Source organism: Falco peregrinus, chromosome 6 (genome assembly GCF_023634155.1).
Source record: "Falco peregrinus isolate bFalPer1 chromosome 6, bFalPer1.pri, whole genome shotgun sequence".
NCBI classification, from domain to species: Eukaryota; Metazoa; Chordata; class Aves; order Falconiformes; family Falconidae; genus Falco; species Falco peregrinus.
Window position 1 is genome coordinate 80,791,266 of NC_073726.1, and position 25,973 is coordinate 80,817,238.

The window sequence follows — 25,973 nt, forward strand, 5'->3', positions numbered from 1 at the left end:
TTCATTATTACAAAAGTAAATTATAAAGTAACGTGCAATATTCAAAAGACCATCCTGAAGTCTTGGAGCCTATCACAGAAATGTGCTAATCCTGCTTGCCATTCACAGAAGAGAATGTATTTTAATAAGTAAAGAAGTCTCAGTTTTGAAAACGATCAAGGTTCTCAGAAAGAGTATGTCCTTTCCCCCTTCTCCAAAACAAACAGGGTCCCTCTGAAGGGGACACAGGACCCTGACACTGTATTCTCAGTTCAGCATCCCTTGCATCGCATTTGTGCCTCTGCCAGCTGCTTACAGACAGAGAATTGTTATGAACTTAATAAAATTCTACATCACATTAGGGGGAAAATGAAACGCACACGTTAACCTAACCTGTCTCTGGAACGCTGTAACAGGAAGGAGCCATCAGAAACTCAAGATAGGAAACAGCTAATTGCGTATGCTGTGGAAGTGTTAGAGACCTTAAGGAGCAGGGCATGGCGGGTGGGAAAGGATTTCAACCACACCATTTCAACCACTTCATTACCATGGGACATCCTGCTGTCTAGTCACAGAAAATAAATGGGAGATCATGAAGCAAGAAGTCATTCCCTCTTTGCACAGAGAAGAGGATGATGCACAGCCTTGCAACTCTGCTGTCACTAGCCACAGGAAAGATGAAATTCTAATACTGTGTCCAGTTCTACAGTACACAAGGGAACACTAAGCTAGCCCCAACTGCACACCAAAGTACATGAGAAGCCGAAGAAAAGCTTTTATATTACATATAATTCCTATAATGCATTTTCTTGTTTTGATCTTTTTCCAGCTTTGTTCCACTATTGCAAACATACTGTTTAAAGTAGACTAACTCCTTTAGCCTTAAATATTGGCTAGTGGTAATACTAATTGAGTCATGTGGCAGACAACAAGCCTCCTGTGGGTGCTGACAAGTTAAAAAAAAGATGTGTAAATCTGAGAGGGCTTGGGTCCTTAGTACATTACCCTGGGACAGTGAAATAATAAAATATTCCACCTCCATTTAGCCATAATGACCAGTTTGTAAAATAATCACACAGAACCCAGCACTACAGAGAACCCCCTGGTGACCAGCACTAGCCAGGAAAAGCTCCTTAGTGTGTGGGATACTCGAGGAAAAAAAAAATGCCTGAACCCTGAAGATACCAATAAATATTAAAAAAAGTATTAAATTACATTGTGAAAAATGTCCAATAAGCTGTTGTTATCTTGGCTTTCTCTCTACCTTTCTACAGATGATGAAGTGTTTGTTAGGTATTCGCCAGTGCTCTTCAGAACAGCAAAACAACACTCTCCAAAACACTGAAAGTTGACAGCTTTGTCCTACATATAACTGAAAACATGCACAGCTTGTATAATTTTAACTTTGTGAGCAACTATATCACCTACAAAAAAATTGAGGCCTCACTAAATGCTGTGTTGCATAAACATCAATTATAGGAGCCAACGTTAAAAGCATGTGAGTTCAGAAAAAAACTGGTTTTGTCTTAAGACGTGTATCTTTGCATTATTTAAACAATAAATTGCCATGGGTAACTGAAAAAGCAGCAGCATCCCCACAATGCTGCCCAGGGCTCTGGGGCTCACCTAGCATGTTGGAGGATTCTATCAGATTGGTATCGAGGTCAGTCCAGTACAGACGTCTTTTAGCGTAATCAATAGTTAGGCCATTAGCACGTCCCACATTCGGTACCAAAGTAGTCCTCTCACTGCCATCCATAGCAGCTCTATCAATCTTTGGTTTACCACCCCATTCAGTCCAGTACATAAATCTGATTAAAAGGACAAAAGAAAAAAAAAAATATCACATTTAATCCAAAGGAGAACTCAAGGGGAGAAATAAAACAAAAATCCTTAGAAAGAAGAAGAGAACAAACAAGAGCTGTAAATTTGAGCATTTATTAAGCCCCACTACGCTAAATGTTTTTTTTCAAAATACAAGCACGGAAGTGAGTCAAGTTTCCTCAAAATGCTTCCAAGGTTATTTTTTCCATTTGGAGCTGGATTTTCACCAGCAAGTTCCATATGAAAGCACTTCAATCTTAAGTAATCCATGTACATCAGTTAAGAGGCAAAAGGTTAGCAAGTTGGGCACCTTCATTTATATCTCGTTATTTAGCAAGGTATTTTCCATGACACTTAGCTTCCATTTCTATTCAGTTGTCCATCAAATGAAGGAATAAAAAAGGTAGGTAACGCAGGGTACTTTTGTTAATAGGCATCATTGCTCATCTCCACACAACTAAGTCAATCAGCCATGTAACAGTGTGTTAAGTTTCAGCCAAGGGCAGAATAACACAAAATTGTATGGCATTTCCACTGGAGCAAAAGTACAAACCGTTACATACTCACATGCCAGTTTATGCCTCATTTGGCAGATACACAGACTTACACGTTTACATTTTCTTTAGGCACTGTACAGCAGAGAGTGCTGTATATTTGACATTTGCTGGCCAGTTAGTTACTTCTTCTAAAACGTAAAGCCAATACCATTTTAAAAACAAGTGAGACATAGCTAGCCAATGTTTACACCTTTCTGCTTTAGTAGCTCTAGTAACAAACACCCGTGAAATACTCTTAATTTCAACCAGCCACACAGCTGGAAAGGTTGCTTCAGAAACTGATAATAAAGGACGAGTTATTCTTTAGACACTAGGAATACTTGCAAATTTTTCGTAAAATTTTTGCATGTTGTACAAGCATGGATCTAAGTGTTAGAATTGCTTCCATGGTAGCAATGCCACAAAAACTGCCACGTAAAGTACAGCAACATAGCTCAGCTATAAGACAAACAGGCATTCAGACTCAAATTAAAGTTGTTTTTTTTTTCTGGCCTGTGGTGAAGAGAAAAATCATTGAATCAAAATAACCCTCAGAAAAAACTAAAACCAGTGTAAAACTAGCATCACTCATAGCAACCTTTTCTTACAACTGAGTAACTGGATGCCTTCTAATGTACTTGTCCAGCCAATCCCTGGCACGTCAGGGCTGAACCCCATCTGCATGCCCCACTGAGGCAGAACTCCATTCAGCTAAGCACTGTGACAGTTGCCACCACCTTAATGAAATCGAGCAGGAGGAAGGTGTTCCAAGTTCTCTGTATTGCTGTAACTCTCGCAGTGTCACTGGAAACTGTGATAACTTCATGACACTAGAAAATGAAGCTCCCTTATTTATAAAATAAGAGTAATACAACATTGCTATAATCTCAAAAAGGTTTTGCAGTAATTAGTTGACATCAAATGAGCATTTCATGGTAGAAGAGCTATTTCAGAAGCTAAACAGTTATGCCTTGCCTTGCCCCACTCCTTCCTCCCTCCACCCGCTTATTGCCCTACTTTTGCGACTACATTTGATTCCAACTGAGAAGTTTCTTCTCAGGAAATCTTTCATTTTGGGGATAGGTGGGCATAATTTTTTCCACTCATTCTCTGTCCTTGCTTCCCTTGTCCATATTAACTAAAAAGGCTTCCTTATCTGAAGAAACAAACACCTTCCCCATTCTCAGCCAGTAAAGCTACACTCCCCTACTCTCAAGTCAAATCATTTAATACCTTTATTGGACCTTAACTTGTGATAAAAAGAATCTTCATTTTTAAAAGGATAAATGTTTTCTTTTCAATGCTATAGTCCTTTTCTAATTAATGAATTCCATAAACCTAAAGCTACTTTGATTCTGTGGTTAATTAAAAAACTAAATATAAATCCCTTTTTAATGAGCTGCTCTGATTTTTTTGCAGCATTCTTAATGATTATTCAGGACATTAAGAGCATATTCCTCCAACCCTCATAGTTTAAATTACCAGGTTGTATTCCCCAGCTCAGTTCTCTCAGGATTTACATGCAGAGTGTAACTAACATGCCCTAGAGGAAGCATTAAGATGTTGTTTTTCACTGTTCATAAACATAACATTAAATCAACAAGTTACCCCTCAGCAGGGTCCAGTGCCAATGCCCGGGGACTGTCAAGATCTTTCCACACCAGCACTTGGCGATGCTGTCCATCCAGCTTTGACACTTCTATACGATTTGTTCCAGTATCAGCCCAATACAAGTTCTTCCCCAGCCAATCTACAGCCATGCCCTCTGGGTAATCCAAGCCAAACTCCACAACGTGTTCCAGTGCGCTGCCATTCATAAACGCTCTGCTGATGGTCTGCAGGGATACAAAGACACACAGGCAAATTAGAAATTTTTACCAGTCTGTCACTGGGCTTGTTGTTTTCTTTGTTGCATTTTAAACACTTTCAGATTTTAGGCATCTCATAGGAAAGAAGATCTTACAATACACTACTTACTTGCAAGGCGAACAATGCCGCTATTCAGAAGCAACGATCTACTGTACTCTTTGTATTCTGTGTCAATTACAATAGTGTTTCACTGGGGAAATAAATGGGATAACTAGTGTGGTTCAGTTAAGCAGTCTACATGCCAAAGCGACCTTAATAACTCAGTGCCAACTTTGAGAGGGAAATACTTTGGCTCTCCCATGACTATACAAAAGCATCGATGTTATAGCACAGAACACTATTTAAAGCAGCCTAATGAAAAGTTCAGGACAGAACAGCAAACAGAAGGAAACAACCTAATAACTTATATAGCTCAGTAGTGCAAGTGTTCAGTACTAATAGTTTAATTTAACTTCACTAAAAATGCATCTTCTTGGCCTTTTATTCAAAAGACTTAACTCTTGCCATCGTGGATCAGCCCGTGATAGCAGATACAGTCAGAATTATTTCAATAATATATCAGAGTTCAGGTACTCACTGATTTACTATGACCACTTACAAGCCTGAAAGTAAAGGAATAACACTAGGATATTATTCTTTTTGGCATACAAGGGCTTCCTTCCTGTGTTCTTAATATTCCACTCTGCACACACTCCTCATACTTGTAACCTATCAGAACTTGACAACAAGAGTGATTTTTTGCTTACTTCCCAGTTTGGATGCGACCTGCTAATTATGCCAGTTGGTGACAGTACACAGCAGGGAAGCTTATATCTCAGCCTTCATCTGTATCCCCCTTAAAAATTTATCAAATCATTGCTTTATTTTTTTTTTTTCAAACACAGCTAAAATGAATACCATATCTAAAGAGTTTAGCCAAGTCACTTCTCTCAAACTCAAACTCTGTGTTTTTAACTTTTATGATTCTTCAGTTGCAAAGGTCCATGAGTTATTGTTGGCACAAGTCTCAACCCAACTGCAGAAAACTTTCTTCTATTAAAAGCTAATTTTTGGTGCTCACAATTCTGACTACATCTATAACCCATGAAAAACAAAGGGAATAACCTGACTCACTGATAACAGACAGACAATACACAGACTTCTGCCACTCCATTAGCCACCACGTTTAAACAACTACCCTTAACCTTTTCCAATTTCTCAGTCTAGACCCTAAACCTGTTTTACAAAGCCTATGATTCATAATATGTCTCATGTGCAGTAGCTATATAAGTTTATGAATATGTAAACCCCATTTTCACTTCCCAACCCAAGACAAGGCTTCCCCCATTAATCATATCTGACAAAACATCTGTGATCCCTGCAACCTCCTGCCATGTGGCATTATTCTGCTTCCTGCCAAAAACCTTAATTTTTGCAAACTTATCCTTTGTGTAAAAATGTATAGATTAGATTTAAATGATGTGGTGGGTTGAGTCTGGCTTGACGCCAGGTGCTCACCGAAGCCCCTCCTCAGCTGGACAGAAAATATAAAAGGCTCATGGATCAAGATAAGGATAGAGTGAGATCACTCACCACTTACTGCCATGGGCAAAACAGACTCACCTTGGGGAAAATTAATTTATTACCAATCAAAACAGGGTAGGATAATGAGGGATAAACCCAAATTTCTTAAAACACCTTCCCCTCACCCCTCCTCTCAGGCTCAACTTCACTCCCTATTCCTCCACCTCTTTCCCTATTCCCAGTGGCACAGGGGAACTGGGAAATGGGAGCTTTGGTGAGTTTATCACATGATGTCTCTGCTGCTCCTTCCTCCTCAGGGGGAGGACTCCTCACACTTTTCTCCTGCTCCAGCATAGGGGGTCCCTCCCATAGTGACAGAACTCCATGAAATTCTCTAAGATGAGTCCTTCCCATAGGCTGCAGTTCTTTATGAACTGCTGCAGCATCAGCCCTTTCCATGGGACACAATCCTTCAGGAACAGGCTGCTCCAGTGTGGGTCCCCCACGGGGTCACGGGTCCTGCCACCAAACCTGCTCCGGCATGGGCACCTCTCTCCACAGGTACTGCCAGAAACCTGCTCCAGTTGGGCTTCCCACAGGGTCACAGCCTCCTTTGAGCACCTACCTGCTCCGGTGTGAGGTCCTCCACGGGCTGCAGGTGGAGATATGCTCTGCTGTGGACCTCCACAGGCTGCAGGGGCACAGCTGGCCTCACCGTGGGCTTCACCACAGGCTGCAGGGGAATCTCTGCTCTGGTGCCTGGAGCACCTCCTGCCTCCTTCTGCACTGACCGGGGTGTCTGTAGAGTTGTTGCTCTCACATGTTCTCACTCCCCTCTCCAGCTGCAATTGTCTTTGCACAGAAACTTCTCCCCCTTGTTAAACATGTTATCACAGAGGCACTACCACTGTCACTAATGGGCTCAGCCTTGGTCAGATGTGGGTCCATCTTGGAGCAGCTGGCATTGGCTTTATTGGACATGGGGAAGCTTCTAACAGCTTCTCTCAGAAGGCACCCCTGTAGCTCCCCACCTGCTACCACAACTTTGCCATGCAAACTCAATACAAATGATTTACAGGAGAGAATGCTGCTAGTATAACAAAAACATATGCCATTCCTAGTTAGAACAAGCTCTTTTACCTGTCCCCTAAATCTTGTAAATCACATTTGTCAATCCATTCTTAAGTCTCTCAAGAACCTTGTAACAACTTAATAGACAATACAGAATAAACCTCTACCTTCAGTGAAATGTCAGTCCAGTAAATCCGATTGTCTGTCACATCAAAATCCAGAGCAGAAGCTTCCTTTACTCCAGTGAGTGGAATAGCAACATTGTTGTTGTTAGTTTCTAATGAGATTCTTCTGATATCTGCTCTCCGAGAAAACAGCAGGAAAGCTTCTGGAACAATGCAGGTCTTCATATCATTGATGAGCTCTAAGCCTATGGGGCAAGCACAGCGAAGGCCTTGTGGTCTGTACAGGCAAAGATGGCTGCAGCCGCCGTTATCCTCTGCACAAGGGTTTGTACCTAAGCATTTAAGAAAAGCAAAAGCAGTCATTGCAATCTTACTTCAGCAGGAAGATGAAGCCAATCCTCACGTGCATCCATGACACCGAGTCCTTGAAGAAATACATACAGTTTTTCACTTTTCATTCTCTGAATGAATTATTTTTTGTTCGTTTCCTGTAATCCTTTAGCAGATGTAACTCTACTTGGCTGGAAAGCCACTGTTTGTTTTCCTGACCCAGGAAACAAACCCAGCATTAGGAAAAGCATTATCTACTGATGTTCCCGATTCACAGCACAAGCACTGAATGGACAGTAAGTATGTAAGGAAATGTCTGTTCTGCTGCCCTTTGCAGAATACTGGGTCCAGTGACATACCCTACCTGTGTTCCTAGAGAAGAAAAATTTGCAGATCTGTTTTCACATCCATTCAATGGTCTCTTCTGTCCAGGATGCTAGTAAAGCAGGTCTGTACCTGAAAATGCTGGAAATCTATGTACTAAGAGACAGCCAGCATTACCAAGCTCAATTAACCAAACAGTTGGAAAGAGGGCTGCATTTAAATCACATGCACCTTAGGGCATCTTGTCAACATGGTAGCAGCAAAGATACGCCTTAACTACATTTGACTAATTTCCTGGGGATCAATCAAGACATGGCAACAAGAAGCTGCAAGCCCTACCCATCCACACTGCAGGATATTCAGGGAACGTGATGAATTCTGTGATGCCACAGTTAACATTGCTACTAGTGTTTGGATAGCCAATGATAACCGATTTAAAGCTAGACCCTACTTTTTTACACCACAGACACAACAGGGCAGAAAGTACTTCTAGTTATTTTTAAGATGATTTTGCAATATTAACGTGAAAAGCACCAAACAGACTAAAACTGGCTCATTCTCAGCTTTTGCATACTGAGAGCACATGTTCAGATTGCAAGATGAAAAGCTGCTACAGCTGCAGCTTCGTAAACAGCTGGGCTAATCTAATAGCTGGCTTTTACAAAGGGAAGTTCTTATTTTCCACGATCCTTCTTCTCCCCTTAATGGATCCAAGGTTGTTCAGACCTATGAGACGCCCTGACTCCCTAAGAAGCAGAAAATTACACATTTTGGGGGGTGCCTGCAGTACTCTGTTTTCCAGCTTGATATTCTTCCAAGTTAGAGGACTGAAGCACCTCACAAAATACCTACCCCATCCCACCAAACTGCAGCCTGCAGTGATCATAAATAGGACTGCATTCTGCCCATTTCTAAAAATCTGACCTGGTATTAAGTGATACCTGCAGAAGAGCACAGCTGAAAATTTCCATTTCCCTTTACTTGCCTGATTAGCAGTTTTCACTCACCGATTATCTGGTGAACATTTGTAGCTTTCAGGCCCATTAGGTCAGGCAGTTGATCTATGATGATCTCTCTTTCTGCTGTGCGCTTATGCACACGTTCAATACTGCGCCTTTGCCAGTCTGTCCAATAAACGTAGTCTCCCAACAATGTGAATCCAAAGATATGAGGCAGCTTGTCCTCTACCAGAACTCTTCTCCCAGTTCCATCAGCATTCATGACCTATGGACATGCACAAACACAAACTTATCTTGTATACAGAATAATTCTGTCACTATTTAACAGAGATTAATTAAACTGAGTGCTCCACACTTAAGACTTCAAATCAAAAAACTGTCTCCTAGCCATTAAAATGCTACCAATGTTACACAGCAGACAAATTAAAAAAAGACTGTGTTTCAAATAGTACTTATTCTAAAAGCCACATAAAATCCCGTATGTATAAGGCTAGTCTCATAAGCAGATCGTAACATGAAATTAAGACACAACATTTCTTGTATTTGCTTTAAGAACCAGTATTATGTGTGCTTGTTTGACATTGCCTCTCTCTTCCTCTCCCACTTCGGACTTACACGTCTCTTCATATAGTTTTAAATGAGACACTGTTTTACACAGATGAAGACAAGCTTACAACCTCAAGGAGGCCTGGCTCTGAATCTCAGTCCACAGTCCCTCCCAAATCCCTCCAGGTTACAGATAGCAACAGGAGGAGGCTCCTCAAATTCTGGGAGGCAAACAGTCAAGATGATTTACAGAGTATGTTTTTACTCCCAAGTCTGAATAAAGAACCGGATTTGCATTCTTCAAAATTAAGTTCAGTATTTTTTGTGCTAGAAGGAACAGTAATAGTCTGTAAATAATTGCATGCCTTTGATCAAGATGCTTGAATTTACTGTGTCATTTTTCTCTACTGCTAAAAAGAAGTAATACCCAACTTCCTCAAAGAGGCACTGAAAGGATTAATTAAACATATGTATGCATGTGCAAGTGATCAAGTACCTTATGAATGCCAAGTATTATTACAAAAAGTACCATACTGACAGGAATGAAGACAGCCCTGTTTTAAGAGTAGCTTAAAAATGATTCAGCACTGCAATTTTATAGAAAAACTCCTTCTGAAATATTTCTGCTTGTTTCAGGTTTACAGTTTACATTTATAGCATGTATACTACCCTTCCAAAAAAAGAAAAAAACCCACCCAAAACACCTTAATGTAAAAACTTCTCAAAACAATGTGATCCACAAAATTCAAGGTAGTGTACTAACCCCTAAAACAGTAAAACATCCTTCCCACTACCCAAGCATGTTCCAAGTTAAGGGCTGGAAAAAGAGTGACTTACTAAATCACTGTTTTCAAAACTCTCTCACTTGCTTTGTGGAATTAAGATAGCCATAGGCAAGTCTGTATGATTTCCCATTCTTCCCATGGCTCAAACCCAAAGACTTGTGCAACGACAACCTTCAGGGTCAATTGATTTAGTAACTCTGGCTAAATGGATGATGTTTTGTGGTCAGAAGAATTCCCTAGCTCACAAGAAATGAGAGCTAGTTTGGAGCAATGCCTACCTTTTCCCTACCCAACCACAGATGGGGAGGGAAAAAAGGAATATAGAAACAGAACTGAAACCCATGCCTTTCTTAGCATACAGTATAACGTGCACATTAATAAAATACTTTTAAGTTTACTAAAAAAGTAGAAGAAAATGCTATAATCTTCACAATAGTTCAATTTATCCTTAAAAATATTCTCTGTTACAATTTTTCCAACATTACTGTACTTACTCTCAGTATATTAGAATGGGAATTGAACCTTTACGTGCACATTTCCTACAGGAGAATGAAAGGGGCTCTGCATACTTGCTTAAAAAGGTAATAATTACTCTGTGGAATTGGCTTACCAAAAAAATCTTCAGTCTAGTAGCATACATGGCACACTTCTATAAATGTACTAGTGCACACGCATCACAAAACTAAGAAAACAAGATGATAATTACTTAGTGAAATGCTTTTTTCCCCCCCTTCATTCTCACTAAGATCCTTTAGAAAGTCAAGTGCAGTACTTGTAGCTTCACTTTGCATTATGGTACATTTACCATCCTAAAGTTGTAACTTACATACTTTACACTGATAACCAAATCCAAACATAGCTCTTCCTATCACTGATTGTTTAGCTGGGCTCAGAGCCCAGTATAATTGCCTAATTTCTGGACTTCCTTTTGAAAACAAGCCCTGCTATTCCATTTCAGCATCTGCTGGCTCTCAATTCTTAGCAGCATGTCTCCTGCACTCTGTTTTGTAAACAAGAGTAATGGCTAGCTTTAGAACCAGAGACACAGATTTAACATCTGTAAGATAAACTGTGAGTTAGAGTCATTGAGCCCACCATCCCTGCAAGAAACCATCACCACCACCAAGAAAAACCGGTCATCCCCTTTTGTCTACCACCCTCTTTCCAACCATAACAGAGCCATCTTACATTTCTATAAATATATATATATAAAGATAAGACCTTTGCTGACAAATAACTAATACACGGTGGCAACTAGTGCTTGCTAAGCAGACCAAAAAGATACAAATAATGGATGTATGTTGCTAAGTGAGCCAACCAAAACCACACTGTAATAACCACTAAAATCTCACTATCACAAAGCAATACCTTCAGATACTACACTTTTTACCTTGTACTTAAAGGAAGAAACTTCTATATTTAAGGGAGTGCTTAACTGCCAGCAAAAAGAATTAGCTGGAAAGTGTATGGTGTGAGATGAACTTTCTTTGGCAAACTTTAAAAGGGGAACTGTTCAAATAAGCTTCCTCTTACACTCAAAGAAAGTCAGGAAAAGAGAAGACGGGACTTAAGGATGAAGTATCTGCTTCTAATTGGTTTTTATTTTGCGACATACTGTTATTTTGAAAGACAACTTTATGTCACCTACACAAAACAGGCACCTATCAAAGTACTTACACATACCTGCCACCCTACTTCCACTGCAATCTTACCTGAGCACATCTGTGAAATATTACTTAATATAAACATCTGCTGCCTACTAGCAGCTGGGTACCACCATATGTATAGTTCCATGGAACCATGTTGTCTGCACTTACTCTGGCTGCATTTTAGGGGATTTGAATAGAATTTCATCAATAGCCTATAGAACCAAACAGAAAGGCAGAAAGAAATTGGCAAGGGATATAGGGATGATACATATACTAAGCAAAAGGAAAAAGAAACAATCACTGATCAACCAGTTTCCAAGGATTTCACCATCATCTTTTCACATACTGAAATTCAGAGTCCCAGCCGATACTGCTTTATGCATTCATTTCCCTTCTTCAGCCCCAGATGGATCAGCTTATCACAGTGAAGCTTATCCCCACAGAATCCTCCATATAAGAAACCCACCTTCTGCTGCTATGAGGCAATGTCTCCAGCGGTTTATGCTGCTTTTAACCACAATGCGGTGTGGGTTTCACATTCTGAGGCAATTCTGAATACTGCAAACCACAGTGAGAATATAGACTACAACAGGAAACAGATGTGATGCAACCACAAACACTACCTTTACTGAAAGAGCGAGTGGTTCCATGAGAAGAAAAAAAAAAAAAAAAAAAGGAACAAAGTACAAAAATGAAATGGCCTCAGAAAAAATACCAGATAATCCTGCCTCCCACCTGTAATATAAGTGTAGGATAAGGGCTTTGCTTATCCTAGAACAATAATGAATGCAAACCTATGGCTTCATGAAAATATGGCTTATTCAAAATGAATTAATGCTGAAAATGTGATCACATTTTAGGATGTTGTACTTATGGTCAGCAAGTACAATAAAACAACTACTTTGAAGCGTTACTTCTATTTTAAAAGTTACCGACTGGATTGCACAGTGATGTATTCTAAGGGTCTTTCCTGTCATCAGACCCTGGATTCAATTCCCTCTTGAATACCAGTAATAACTGTGATAAACAATCTAATGCAGTGAAATTTACCTTTTTGATAATCTGGGATTTGAATGTATGGCAGTTTACACTTGTCATTTGATTGGTTTACCTATCCCATTTGCGAAAATAATGTTCAGCTCTAGTTAGAGCTCACGCTGGAACCCTGGCAAAGCTATGCAGACTAGCTGTCCACTCAGGTCTAGTGGAGCAAGGCCAGTGGCAGTAGAGGGTAGGCAGATGTACACTAGTTTACATTTGCAGCACTGAGGAGATGCTAATAACATAAACTGGCTGTCCCTATTGGGCTACACTTTGTTTAGTATCAAACATAAAAGCCCAGTTCTATAAGGTGCCAGATAGTCTCAGTACTGATGACTCCTGGAGGAGAAAGCAGCATGCAGGGTCTAGAAAGAACATGCTTTCCATTGTAAATGCAATACAGACAGACAAACCTGGTAGGATTTACTTGTAATTAACCTAGTGCCATAAGCAGAGTGACAGTGTGCAAACCGTTACCTTTCACCTTAACTCATGAGCACAGTTTCATTTCCACTGTAACCACAGAATCACAGACCAGCCCAGGTTGGAAGTGATCTCAAAAGATCATCTGTTCCAACCTTTTGGGGTCAAGAGAACCTATATGAGATTATCTAGCATCCTGTCCAGTCACATCCTGAAAACTTCCAGTAATGGAGACTCCACCACATCCCTCAGGAGGTTATTCAAGTGAATGCTCACTATAAAAATATTTTTCTTATATTGAGATGAAACCTCCCCCAGTGCAACTCATACCAATCACCCTTGTCCCCTCCATGTGGCTCCTTGTGAAGGTAGTCTCCATCTTCCTTATAGCCGGCCTTTAAGTACTGGAAAACTGCAATGAGGTTCCCTCTTGAGCCTTCTATTCTCCAGAGACAGAAGACCTAAATCCTTCAGTCCTTCCTCACAGGGCAGGTTCTTCAGCCCTTCGATCATCTTCTTGGCAGTCCTTCTGGTCCCCTCCAGCCTGTCTACATCTTTTTTTAATTTTGAAGACCAGAGCTCGACACTGTACTTTAGCTGTGGCCTGACAAGTGCTGAGAAGAGCAGGATGATCATGTCTTTATCTCTGCTAGCAATGCCCCTGTGGATGTAGCCCAGGATCTGACTTGCTTTTGTTGCTGCAGCAGCACACCAGACTCATGTTCAGCTTCTTGTATGCCAGGACCCTCAGGTCCCTTTCAGCAAGGCTGCTCCCCAGCTACACAGATCCTAGCCCATACTGGGCTCTTGGGTTATGTCATCCCATGCACAGGACCTTGCACTTTGTTAAACTTCACATAGTTCTTGATAGCCCACTCTTACAGCCTGTTCAGGTCTCTCTGGAAGTTGGCTCTTCCCCTCTGGCATGTCCCCCTCACCACCCAGTTTAGCATCATCAGCAAACTTGGTGAGGGTTGTTCTTCTAGTCCCATCAGATCATTTTTGAAGACGGTGAACAGTTTGGAGCCCAGTGTCAATCCCTGGGGGATTCTGCTTGTGACAGGCTGCCAGCTTGAGTAACTGAGACCACCCTCTGAGTGTGGCCTGTGAGCTAATTCCCTACCCATCTCACAGACCACCCACCCAGTCTGTATCTTTCAGAGTTTGTCTAGGAGGAGGCTGTGGGTAACTGTGTCAAATGTTTTGCTAAAGTCCAGGCGAACACCACGCACTGCTCTCTGGACGTCAACAGAAAACATCATTTTGTTTTAAGTGGTGATCAGGTTAGTCTGGCAGGATTTGCCCTTGGTAAATCCATGTTGGCTTTTCCCAATCACCTGCTTCATTTGGCTTGCAAGTTTTAAGAGGATGTTTTCCAGGAACTAAAGTAAGATTAATGGACCTGTAGTTTCCTGGGTCCTCTTTTGGATAAAGTTATACTAAGGGAACAGGTTAAGTATCATGCATGCTAAGCTCTCTCTCAGGATGACTGGATCAGAGGCAGTCAATAATCAATGAAAATTCATAAACAACAGCTGGTAACTCTATCTGCAAAAAATTGAAGATCACCTACAGGAATGGAATAGGCCTCTGATGGTGGACTGAAAGCCCCCAGCTGCACTCCAAGATGTTGCCAGAACTTTGTTTCACAGACACACACACACCCCCAACAAAAAAAATAAATCAGCTTCATCCAGTAAAATCCATAAACTGCTCTAATTCCAGATACAAACATAACAAGATAAGAATAACTTGAATCTAAGCAGCAATTTTTAAAATTGATGGCCAATTTTTGGACAAGTGATAGAGACTTTGGCCGTCTGTTGGTTCCTGGACTTCAGCACCTTTACCAGCACCAACTTACTGATCCTCAGAGAGGCCAGGAGACCCCACTTAATATATGGGACCTCAATTGACCTGCTCAAGTACTACTGCCATTGCTGTGACAGCTCTACAAAATTTCTAGCATGGACCACAGCTGGAAACCATCTCTCCCCCCCGACTCACAGGAAGGATGCAATATACCATTTATTTTCCTTCTGAAAGGATAAGGAATAAGAATGTTCTAACTTGGTAATAATAACACTTTGCATGTCACATGTCCCACAAATGCAGACCATGTTATCTTGTTGTTTCCTTGGTATATGTTGAATGTACTCTCAGATAATAGCTGTGGTTTACCTTATAGCATGAACTGCTCCCAGCTATTTGGCACAGATTTATATGAAAGAAGTGTTATGGCAAAAAAGGTAAACTCTTCCCGAGCAGACCTTAAACTCCTGAGTCAAGCTAACGACAAGCTGGGTTTCTTGCAGTAGTTTGAAAGACAGCAGAAAAACAGAAAGCATTACTACCTTCACAGTTTCAACATGGGTCATGCTAACACATTCTAGGAACAGATAGAACTAAAAAACAATGAGGTAAAAAAAGTGAATTTGTCATGAGTTTGCTCATTAACACTGATCTGCATAAGATTATTGCAAAGAAATATTACTGTAAGACAGCTGTGAAGCACTGAATTCAACACATATATCCCAGATATTTCAACATACCATGGAGGAAGATCTTGAATAAAGCCTGCATTATATCTGAAATAGTTTAGGAATATCCAAGGCTTAGGCTTAGTCACTCCAGCGCTGGGATATTACATGTGCTGTTTATTTGATGCAACACATACTGACTCAGTTCACGACACTGCTAATCAAGGATATGACTGTTCATCTTCCACTTAAATGTACATGAATCTTACTATATTGGAAAAAGGGAAAAGAACATTAACTCTAATATTAAATTTATTTGGTTAAGGGAAAAAAGAACTGGGGCAGCAGCTCTCAAAAATAAAGATAGGTAGAATACCTTCTAAACATTACATTAGCATTTTTTCAGACTGGGTTTGAGGCCTATGTATTTTCAACTCACTTCTTTAAGTAACAAACAGAACAGAGCAGAATAATTTTATTGTTATGGCTGCAGTAACATCATATAATTAACACATGTATCTACTATAAAACAGCAGCTCTAAGAGAGGGAAAAAAGGGACATCTTGCCTAAATTTCCAGTTTTATTACTCTTCCCCTTACAAAAATTAAAATAAACTCCTGATCAACTATACCCTCTTTGACTAAGCAATCGAGACTCTAAACTGAGCTTGAGGAAATAATTCTGTCACTGTCATTAACGTACTGTTAGCAGCATTTTCCCTCAATTCCAAAATGTTAAGGAATGTGTTAGATAAGAAATGGGAAACCATCTCTTCACTGCAGTGAAATCCTGAGAAATCAGCAGAAGGGATACCTGGAATACTTTATATTTGCTCAGAAACCAAATGCCTCCAGCCAACTCCACAATTTCTTACTGTTAATTGTTTTATAATAGCCATTACCAATTTCTAATTTTACATTTCCCCAGCACCCTCAATTTCCTTTTGAGCTCTAATCATTCTTCCAAAGAATTCAAAATATATTTTTCCTGAGCATGGATAATATTCCTAATAGGACTGCAGTGAAGATAAATATGTAAAAACAGAATAGAGATTAACTTCATAAATAGCCCTTTCTGTCATGCTACAGACACTGTTATAAGCTCATTTATTTCACAATAGGACAACTTTCCCAGCTCACAGATCAATCGATGCCAACAGCAGAATTGTTTTCTCAGAGATGGAATTTAATTTTAGAAACAATTGGTTGGGGTTTCAATGAAACGGCTCAAGTCAGGTGAAGTGACAAGCTGGCAGGGAAAGGAGTTTATAACCATTGTTAACAATCAAATGTGACATCTCCTAGGCAATCTCATGCAACACAAACCCCCCCTGCATTTGTAAAGAACAGGCTAACAGAAACAATTGAGCCGAAACGATGAACAGGATGAGAAGAGAGGTCTTCACAGGAAAAAAAGAGGCTCCTTTAAGAAGATTCAGTGGTAAAACAGGTGAATAAAGATGCCTGGCTATGGAAATTAATTTTGATATATTAATACAAAGGCCAGAGTGGCAACAATCAGGATGTTGTTACATGGGCATAGGCTATAGGGGTACAAAGGAAGCTAATTAGTGCAATCTTGCAACTTGCCCTTTGTCAACTAAGTCCTACGAGCAACCATATATATGCTTCACAGGAAGCAAAGGAGACGAGCTGAGACCAACCTGAACCCTCACAGTGGTCTGGGAGACAGTTTTACAAGACTAAGTTCAGCAATACAACTTCTAATGCTCGCCACTCTGTTCTCACCTCTTCCTTTTCTCAAGGTACTTTCTTCCAGTACCTTACCCCAGGAACTACTTATTTTTAATTTGTCCTCTACCCAACTTGGTGCTTTCCAGACTCCTCCAATAAGCAACTATAATTTAAATATTTTTTTTAGAGGGAAAAAGATGTGGAACGTCTTCTGCTGTTTTTGCAAGTCCAAGTGGTTCAGGGAACAGTCCAATGAGTAACTCTGCTAGTGTAAAGCTGGGGGATGGCTCTGGGATACTTCTCCACTTTTGGTGCCAGTAAGCTATTAAGCTGATTCAATGCTCCCTTCACTAAATCACTTCAATTCCAAGGGTCTCTGCATGCCCAAAAGCTCAGTTTTCCACCATATGTATTCCTCCGCCTAACAGAAGGTATTAATTTTCTTACAATGCTTTTCTCACAGACCTTTGCAAAGTTAGAACATCACGAATGGCATCAGAAAAAAGTTCAGGTTAAGACTACAAAATTTCAGAGTGAAACAAAAAACCTGTATAAAGAAAGCTGAATAATTACTGAGAGGGATTACAAGGTCACATGAATGCCCCTGAAGAAGCCCAGGTCCAAGACCAGTACAATCTTTTTTGTACAGTAAAACATTTATGTTTGGGAGAAGAAAATACAAAGCCAGAATACTGGAGAGTAAAGGAATTATAGCAGACTGACAAACAGCACTCAGCCAAATCAGAAATGCAGAAGATCACTCAATATTTCTTCACATCACTCCCGTCAAGTTTGCCGTCAAACATAATATATTAAGTATGTCAGACTCAGTGAGGTCAGGTGGCAGCTCTGGTTGTTTTAGTTTGAGGAATTTTTGTGTTTTCCCTTAGGTAAGCCAGCAGAGGCTTGCTACTTTCTAGATGAGACAACAGCCTAAATTAAAACACCATTTCCAAACTCCAATGGGGAAAGTCTTGGAAGCATGTATGACACTAGTGGGATTCAAATGTACTTCTATCAGCTCCATGCTGGGCCATCAGGAGCCATGAAGTTTACAGAGCTATCATTAGCAAGACAGGACTGCTCGTGTTAGCAAAGCTGGTAAGCAGCACCTCTGAATTCGCAACATAGAAAGTCTCTGTGCAGCCTGACTGATGTAAGCAACAATCAAGTCAGAGAGGTAAACTTTTACTATTAACAATAATGGACAGAATGGTTACAGAAGCCAGAGCAACCTTCTGCTCAAATGTGTCTTAAGTGTGAGCATCTGCCTCTGACATGGCCACTCCAGGCTCCTCCTTAGAGTTAACAGAAAAGAACAGGGGCTTTCAGAGCAGGGCTCATGCAATCGATTCTAAACATTTACTTTCAGGTAAAGCCAGGCACACTGCAAAAGTACTGTTTTCTAACTTTTCTATAAGGGCAATATAAGGCAATTTAGTGAGCTGAAGGTATCTACATATCATTAGATGAAAACCACCCACAGACTCCAGGAAGAAATTCAAATCCCTGACACAAGAACCATTTTAAAACTGAATGTTGAAGTCTTCTGTAATATCACATGATTTTTAAGGCAGTAATTGCACTTCTCAAGAAAAATTCCATGCTTGGTATCCAGATCACCGAGTCAGATTACTCAGACAAGAGTTCTGGCTGTATCTACCCAAACCCTTCCCTCAGTATCCTCTTTCTGTTGTGAGGTGCTGGGAACCTCTCCCTGTTCCATTAAGTATGACAGCCTGTTGATAGATCTCCTCAGGACTTCTCTGAGAACTCAGCACAAGCTGTTTGTAACGGGTGTCTCAATAATCAAACTTTTCACATTTCAGTTTTAGTTAGATATTCTCAACTTATCAAAAGCAATAAAAAGCTGACCTTTTCAATGTTCCTGAACTGAAGCTGAGATGGACGTTTTAAATATGTTTCCTCTTTTTTACTTCCACATTAAACCACTTTGAACAGCTACAAAATGTATGTGCCTAAGTGGCAACTCTGTAGCACCATCAAAAACAGAACTTAATCTTTACACACACACACCCCCAACAGTAACATCAGGAGGTCCTGGCTCAGTATTTGGGGTCCACAAGTAAAAGGCCACTCCTCTTTTTGTACCGAATTCTTCAACAGTCTGGAGAAATTACTAATATGTGGTCTGTGGCGGTCGTTTGTTTGCTTTGTAATACAGTTTTCCTATCTTGGTCTGCATCATGAAATTTAATTCTTCCCAAAGTTTATTCACAAGTTCAAGAGAAACCTCCCAAATGGAAGTAATACAAAGTATAAACTAATTTTTGTTTTTTAAATAAGTCCTTACTCCACTACTAATTTCAAAAATTTATCATGTTTCTTAATGCAGACCTAGTATGCATTCAGAAACAGCTGGGAATCCTCTGACAAAGTACACTTGAAATGTTTGGATCTGGGACAGAGAGTAGAGGGATCTGCCCCTACTCTCTCCAGCACGTACTTGCTGTTCTTTACTGAATGATGTTCCCAAGTACCACAACCATCCAAACCAGGTGGACAAAGAAATGTAGCCAAAATTAAACAGCAAAGCAACTTCAAGTATTTGTTTCAGCTACCTTACTTCTCATACCTGCAAAAGCCTTATGCAAGTACACAAAAGCAGCTGTGTTCAACTGCTAGGAATTCAATAGTTTCTTCTTCTCAATTTTCAAACCTCTACTACAAAGTAGGGTCGATGGGGTATGATCAGTAATCAGGCTTACAAGTCATCAGTGTTTCACAATACAAAGACTAAATGCTGTGAGACAAAATTTCTCAGTCAGAAAATAAATGGTGAATGCTTAGAAAACAAAATTTCCTTATTAGGGTGGCAGTAAAATTGAGGTAGTTGTCATCAGAGGAAAACATAGCCCTGCAATTTCAGGATTAGAATATGAATTAGAGCATTCTCTAGATGCCAAGCTATTAGCTCCTAGGTCAAAGACAGAAAGGTCCTCTCTGTTCAAGACTTTTGTGCTCAAAAAAGTCTTAGCAGCATCCGCTTTCTGTTGTCTGACAAGGCTGGGTTCTGTAGACTTGTGTGTACTTATGCTGAAAAACAGCAGGATATAATAAGTCTTTCCATATTAATCGTGAGGATTACAGACAGTAATGCCAGGCACAGCTAACAGATTTGGGAATGCAGAAACACTTCAAGTTAGAGCTGCACTTAAAAATCACTGGATAATGGTTGGATCCGTATAGGAGGCAGAGTTCTTTCTTTAAACTCGCCACTAGTAGGTGTAAGTGGGTGTCATCTCTGGCTCCAAGGATGGAGAACAGGAAAGATGAATAAAGGAAAATGAAGCGAAGACTGAAGAATTGTGAGAAATCAGCCATATCACCATCATTTCCTCGTAGCGCACAGCCACACATGCACACAGCCTTTTATAACTGTTTTATCAATACAAGCTTTGCTGACCATTTTAAATCCAACCTATGCCTTAAAACAGGTAGCGTACGTGCTCAGAAGACAAATATTCACTTGAGCAGGAAAACATAAGACCAATTCAACAGAGCAGATCATACATTTTTAACCTCATAGCACGGCAGGAAAATGCTTTAAACCTGTAGCAAGTCAATGAGAAATCTTCCCTACTGGTAAGCACAATAGCAGCCATCCATTTCAATAGAAGTTTATCAGCAGTGAAACCTGACCGAGATAAATGACGAAGCTGTTGAGCCACAGCCTGCTTCTGCCTGCTGCAGGCTGCCAGATAAAATGGGAACAAAAGCTCCCTGCTGTACCCCCTACCAGTCTCCATTAACCCCTGCTGATGCTTTATTATCGTCTGGGGGCTCCAGAACAGTATAGCATGAATCAGTATGTAAAAAATAAATAATAAAAGCTCATATGTAGCACAAACAAACTAGAAACATAGCTTGCAAGAAATTCATTTCGGTAGCGCTACAATTAAATAATGGTTCTGAGGAATACCATATATGGCGAAGAGGGGGGAAGAAAAAAGCACAATGCATGTAAAATCATGTATGAAAAGGCAATACTTAAAGGCAATAGAGTGCAAGTACACCAACGTGTTTCTCCTGCTTTTACCCCCACTCCCAAATATATGCACATATGAGCAAAGCAGGGACCAGGCATCTATTCTGATGTCTTCATGTCCAATTCCAAGTTTCATATTTTGATCCTGTCACAAATATTCTCTTTGTTGCATCTCCTCCAGTGTCCTTTCTCCAAATGTAAGTTTGAAACATTTACTGAAGGTCAAAACATCTTCTACTAAACTGATATAAAAAATGGATGGGAAGGGCAGGGAAAGTGTAACAAATCTCCTCAGGATTCATGGTTGCCATAGGAGAGAAAGGCAGCAGGAGGAAAAGGCAAGACTTGAAATGCTAGTAACATTTTAGCTATCATAGATTTAGATAGCGTCATTGCAGCCTGAGATTTCTGCAGCCTACCATAACAAAGTCAATCTCTCAAAAAAGGTTACAGAGAGGCCACACAAGATCCTAGGGAAAATTCACTAAGATTCCTAAGTAAAGAAACTCACCACTACAGTTGCATTACTTAGCACGTTAAAGGGGAAAAACCCCATATTTTTTAAATCTACTTTAGACTGAACCATTCTCTTGCATGAACACCCCCTCTTCATTCTATAGAGCCCTTCCATGTTTTATTAATTACAGAATCTGTATTGAAGTCACACTCCGATCTATCACTCTCAGAGGTCATCGATTTTAAACCCATTTCTGAAGTGCAGTTAGGAAGTAGCAATATTATATTTAAGGAAGAACACGAAGTTTTTCCTAAAGCTAATGCAACAAGCCAACAGAATAATGACTCCCCAGAGCTTCAAGGAAAAGAGTGGCGTCAACACAGGAAAAAGAGAGGCTGTACAGGTTCCATCCAAAGGCCCACACATCCCAGTATCCAGTCTCAGAGCGTAATCAGAATTTACACGTACAGAACAGCATAATAAAGCAAATGCATACTGAAACTTTGCAAGAAGACTCTTTCATTCTACAGCAATTTATAGTTCAGTGATTTGTGGTTCAGAAGGCAATTCTGTTTTCTAGTAAACTGCAGCGGAATTCCCTTAGATTTACCCACAGACTTACCCAGTCTTCCCAGTAACACATGTAAACTTTTAACATCCACAACTTACCACACACTGTTTGAAAAACCATCTGCTTTTGTTTGTCTGCACCCACCACCTGCCAGTATTATTTATGAATGCCAATTTCTTCTATCAAAAAGGTGGGGGGGGGGGGGGGGGGGGCGGCGGAGTGGGAAAGTCCTGGTCACCTTATAATTTTCTTGATTTTATAGATCTCTGCCACATACCCCTAAATTAACACCTTCTGCAATAAAAAAAACCAAACAAAAACACACAACAAAAAAACCCCACCCCAAATCCTCAAGCAAGCAAAACTAAAATCAAAAAACCCCAAAGAAAATCTGTGGGAGAATGTCTTCTCTGCTGCTTTAAAGGGTCTAGCCAGGCTTTTTCAAGAATTTCTGCACATTGCTAAAAGTTAACAAATGTTAACTTTTTATAAAAAGCAACAGCAGTAAAGTCATAGCACTTGCAGCCTCACAGGAAAAAAAATAACTAGTAATTCTGAAACCTCAAGATAAATCTTCTCTGATGCCCTGCTTAGACATTACATGACAACCTGGAACTAACCCATTCTGCTAGCTCACATTGGTTTAAAAACAATGAAATGGAAATTGTCCCAGCAGACTTTGTGCCAGATCAGATATCTTCTGTCCTGCCACAGAATTGTTATGTTGGCATAAGCATTATATCATGTGTTCTAGCCAGTCTGACAGAAATGCGGCAGTGAGCTCATGCCTGATCTAGATGAAAATTTCTACCACAAACTGATCCAGCACTGAACAGAATAATTTTTAATGAATATGGGACCACGGTCTGAGCAACACTGAATCACATGAAAAAAATCTCAATGTTCTGGCAAGCACTAGAGTGGAGAATGCCTAACTTTCCTTTTGCAAAATACATTCAACTCCAAGACAGCATCAGGGCTGAAGTGCTCAATCTGTTACAAATAAAACTCAGCATAGCTAAGACTCTTTCTCCCCTCTTTTCTCAGAGCTGGTATAATGTTAGATGAATTACAGACTATAAATCTTGTTTTCAGGACAAAGAAGACTGTGCTCCCTGGGGCTCTCCCAAGGAGTGCTTCAAAGCAACTCACTTTGCAGGACTGGAGTTACTTTGACTCTGAAGGAGAACAGTTATGTGACCTTCCAGCGCAAGATTATGACTTCACGTTGACTTGTTCGAAGTTATAAATAAATAAAAGTATTTCATATGCTAAAGAAGATATTGTATCTAATATGATAAGTGCTGAAAATTATTTGCAATGGTAAGGAATCACTAAGGAAAGCTATAATTCATCAAAAGAAAGGTAAATCTATCAGGATATAGCAGCAAAGGTAGATGGTGCTACTATGGCACCAGGTAGTAGCCAAGTCTCCTGCTTCCAGATAAAACTTCTGCCTTTTAATAATAAACTGAACAAATACTAAGCAATACTATTTTCCCAAAGACTGTCAAAGAGATAATAAAAGTCATATTTGTTCCCTAAATATTATATAAAAACAAACACAAGAATTTCAATGTGGGAGAAAAGAAAAATGGTTCCCCCTGCCAATTTAGAAACTTCAGCAGAACATATTGTAAAGAAAACAAAATCTGTCCCCTCACTGGAATCCTAATAAAATGAGAGAGATGCAAAGTACAGGGGATTTGTGGGAGTGGAGTACAAATAATTATATTTTAGTTCTTTAAAATGTGTTTAAAATAGCATCTAACCTGAGCAGTGTAAAGAATGAGAGATCAATTTTCTTAACATACAGACATTACTCCCATTAAAAACTTTTTTACCTGATGACCTAAGAATTGACTTATTTAACAAATCCTTATCATATGTTCTTAAAAAGAGGAATCTACCACACGGATATAATTTCCATTTTACGCACAGAAAAATGAGGGAAGAGTAGCAAGTAATTTGCCCAAAGACAGAGAAGAAACTGAATTGTTTCTTAAAGCACAAATCAAACATTACCCCATTGCCCTGTTAGGCTAATCAGAATTTGAACACCTAGAAAAGCAGAGTAACTACATTCTATGACTCCACAGAATTAAAAATGCACGTGCAATTACAAACCTCTATTTTGTCTGTTTTGGCATCTCCCCAGTATATTTTGCTTTCTGCATAATCCAATGCCAGTCCATTTGGCCAGCCAAGCGAGGTGTTCACAAGCACAATTCTGTCTGAGCCATCTAATGCTGCCCTCTCGATCTTTGGGATTTCTCCCCAGTCAGTCCAGTACATGTACCTGCAAAGGAAACATAACCTTAAGAACTCTTATTAAACCAAACTTTCAATATTCACATAGCTTCTTCTGCACTGCTGTTCCCCCAAGCTACATCGCACACAGGAAAGTACATTTCTAAGCCAAATATATTTCCTTACCCAAGTAAGGATGCCCAAACCATGCAGAAAGCACAGACATGTAAACCCCTGTCCCTTTACACAGAACTCCTGTATCAGCCTGCCCAGCAAGACAACAGAACCAGTGCTATTAGCTAGAATAAAGAGATTCACACCATCCCCAAAAATATTTTTAAACAGGAGAATAAAATCATACAGACACATAAGATGACCACCCAGGTGGTTAAAGTAGAGCAGTAGTCCCTGTGCCTCACAGCCTTAACTTTCAAAGAATCCCAGTATTATCATTTTGAAGGCTCAGAAGTTTATCATTGCATCCCATTATTTGCATACAGGTAGACAGAGGTATCTCCTTTACACGACTCATTTAGAAAAATGCTCACAAACAGCTCCTCACCCAACCATGGGATCCAGCACAATAGCTCTGGGTTCTTCCAGGTCTTCTGATACCAAGATTTTTCTCATGGTCCCATTAAGCCTTGTAACTTCAATACGGTCTGTGCCAGTGTCAGTCCAATACAGATTTCGGGCAACCCAGTCCACAGCAATGCCATCAGGATGTGCGATCTGGGCTGTGACAACAAACTGACTACCTGACCCATCAATGAATGAGCGGCGGATGGCCCTAACTTCGTCATCGGTCCAATAGATGTATCCTTCCAGAGGGTCAAAGTCAATGGCGATGGCGTGACGGATGTCCTCCAGTGGCAAAACAATGTCTGTAAAATCTGGGGTGTCTAAGGAAATTCGCCTCAGGTCTGTCCGGCGAGCTAGAAGCAGCAGCTCAGTGGCACCTGCATGAACAAGGCAAAACCAAAACCATCTTACCAACACTGTGCAGTAAGCCTGTAAATAGTGAACCTGATTTTGTACCATTTGGTACAAGCTAGTCTAGCTACCTTGATTTCACAGGACCTAACCGAATTGATGGGCACCAGCAAAGAATTCCACTCAAAGGCTTCAAATGTGGCGTTACTGTTCTGCAGAACAAGTCAGATTGTTTATAGAGAAAAATCAGTGATTGTTTCCTTGTCCAAAATGTATTATGTTGGACATGTTTTCTATCCATATAATCCCCTCCAAAGGTACTGAAATAGATATGCAATAACTATGCTGCTATTTTATGCAAATCAACAGATGGCCTGCAGCCTCTTAGATGAAAAATTAATTATATAAATAATTTACTGACTGTTTGCTCTTGTTGGTATAGGGGACAATCATGACAAACAAGCTGCGTGTTTCAACAACACCCTTAGAAGCAGAAAAAAATGTAACATCGGATGCCACAAGTATATCTGCTCTGAGAGACTCTTACCGGAGGCATCAGATTTGGGAACTGACAGTTCCACAACTCTGTGGAGTAGGAGGGCTGTCAGCTTCTC

General features: G+C 40.2%; 1 protein-coding gene across 3 annotated transcripts in view; it reads right to left on the minus strand.

Annotated features, from left to right (window-relative positions):
* Positions 1-25,973, minus strand: part of LRP6 (LDL receptor related protein 6) — a 128,326-nt gene that overhangs the window by 28,852 nt on the left and 73,501 nt on the right. For all 3 annotated transcript variants that reach the window (XM_055807433.1, XM_055807434.1, XM_055807432.1), the window contains exons 6-11: positions 24,989-25,385; positions 24,304-24,475; positions 8,569-8,785; positions 6,950-7,239; positions 3,948-4,174; positions 1,606-1,790 (exon numbers count right to left, since the gene is read on the minus strand). In XM_055807433.1, coding sequence (XP_055663408.1) covers positions 1,606-1,790; positions 3,948-4,174; positions 6,950-7,239; positions 8,569-8,785; positions 24,304-24,475; positions 24,989-25,385 — 1,488 coding nt within the window. The remainder of the gene's footprint in view (positions 1-1,605; positions 1,791-3,947; positions 4,175-6,949; positions 7,240-8,568; positions 8,786-24,303; positions 24,476-24,988; positions 25,386-25,973) is intronic.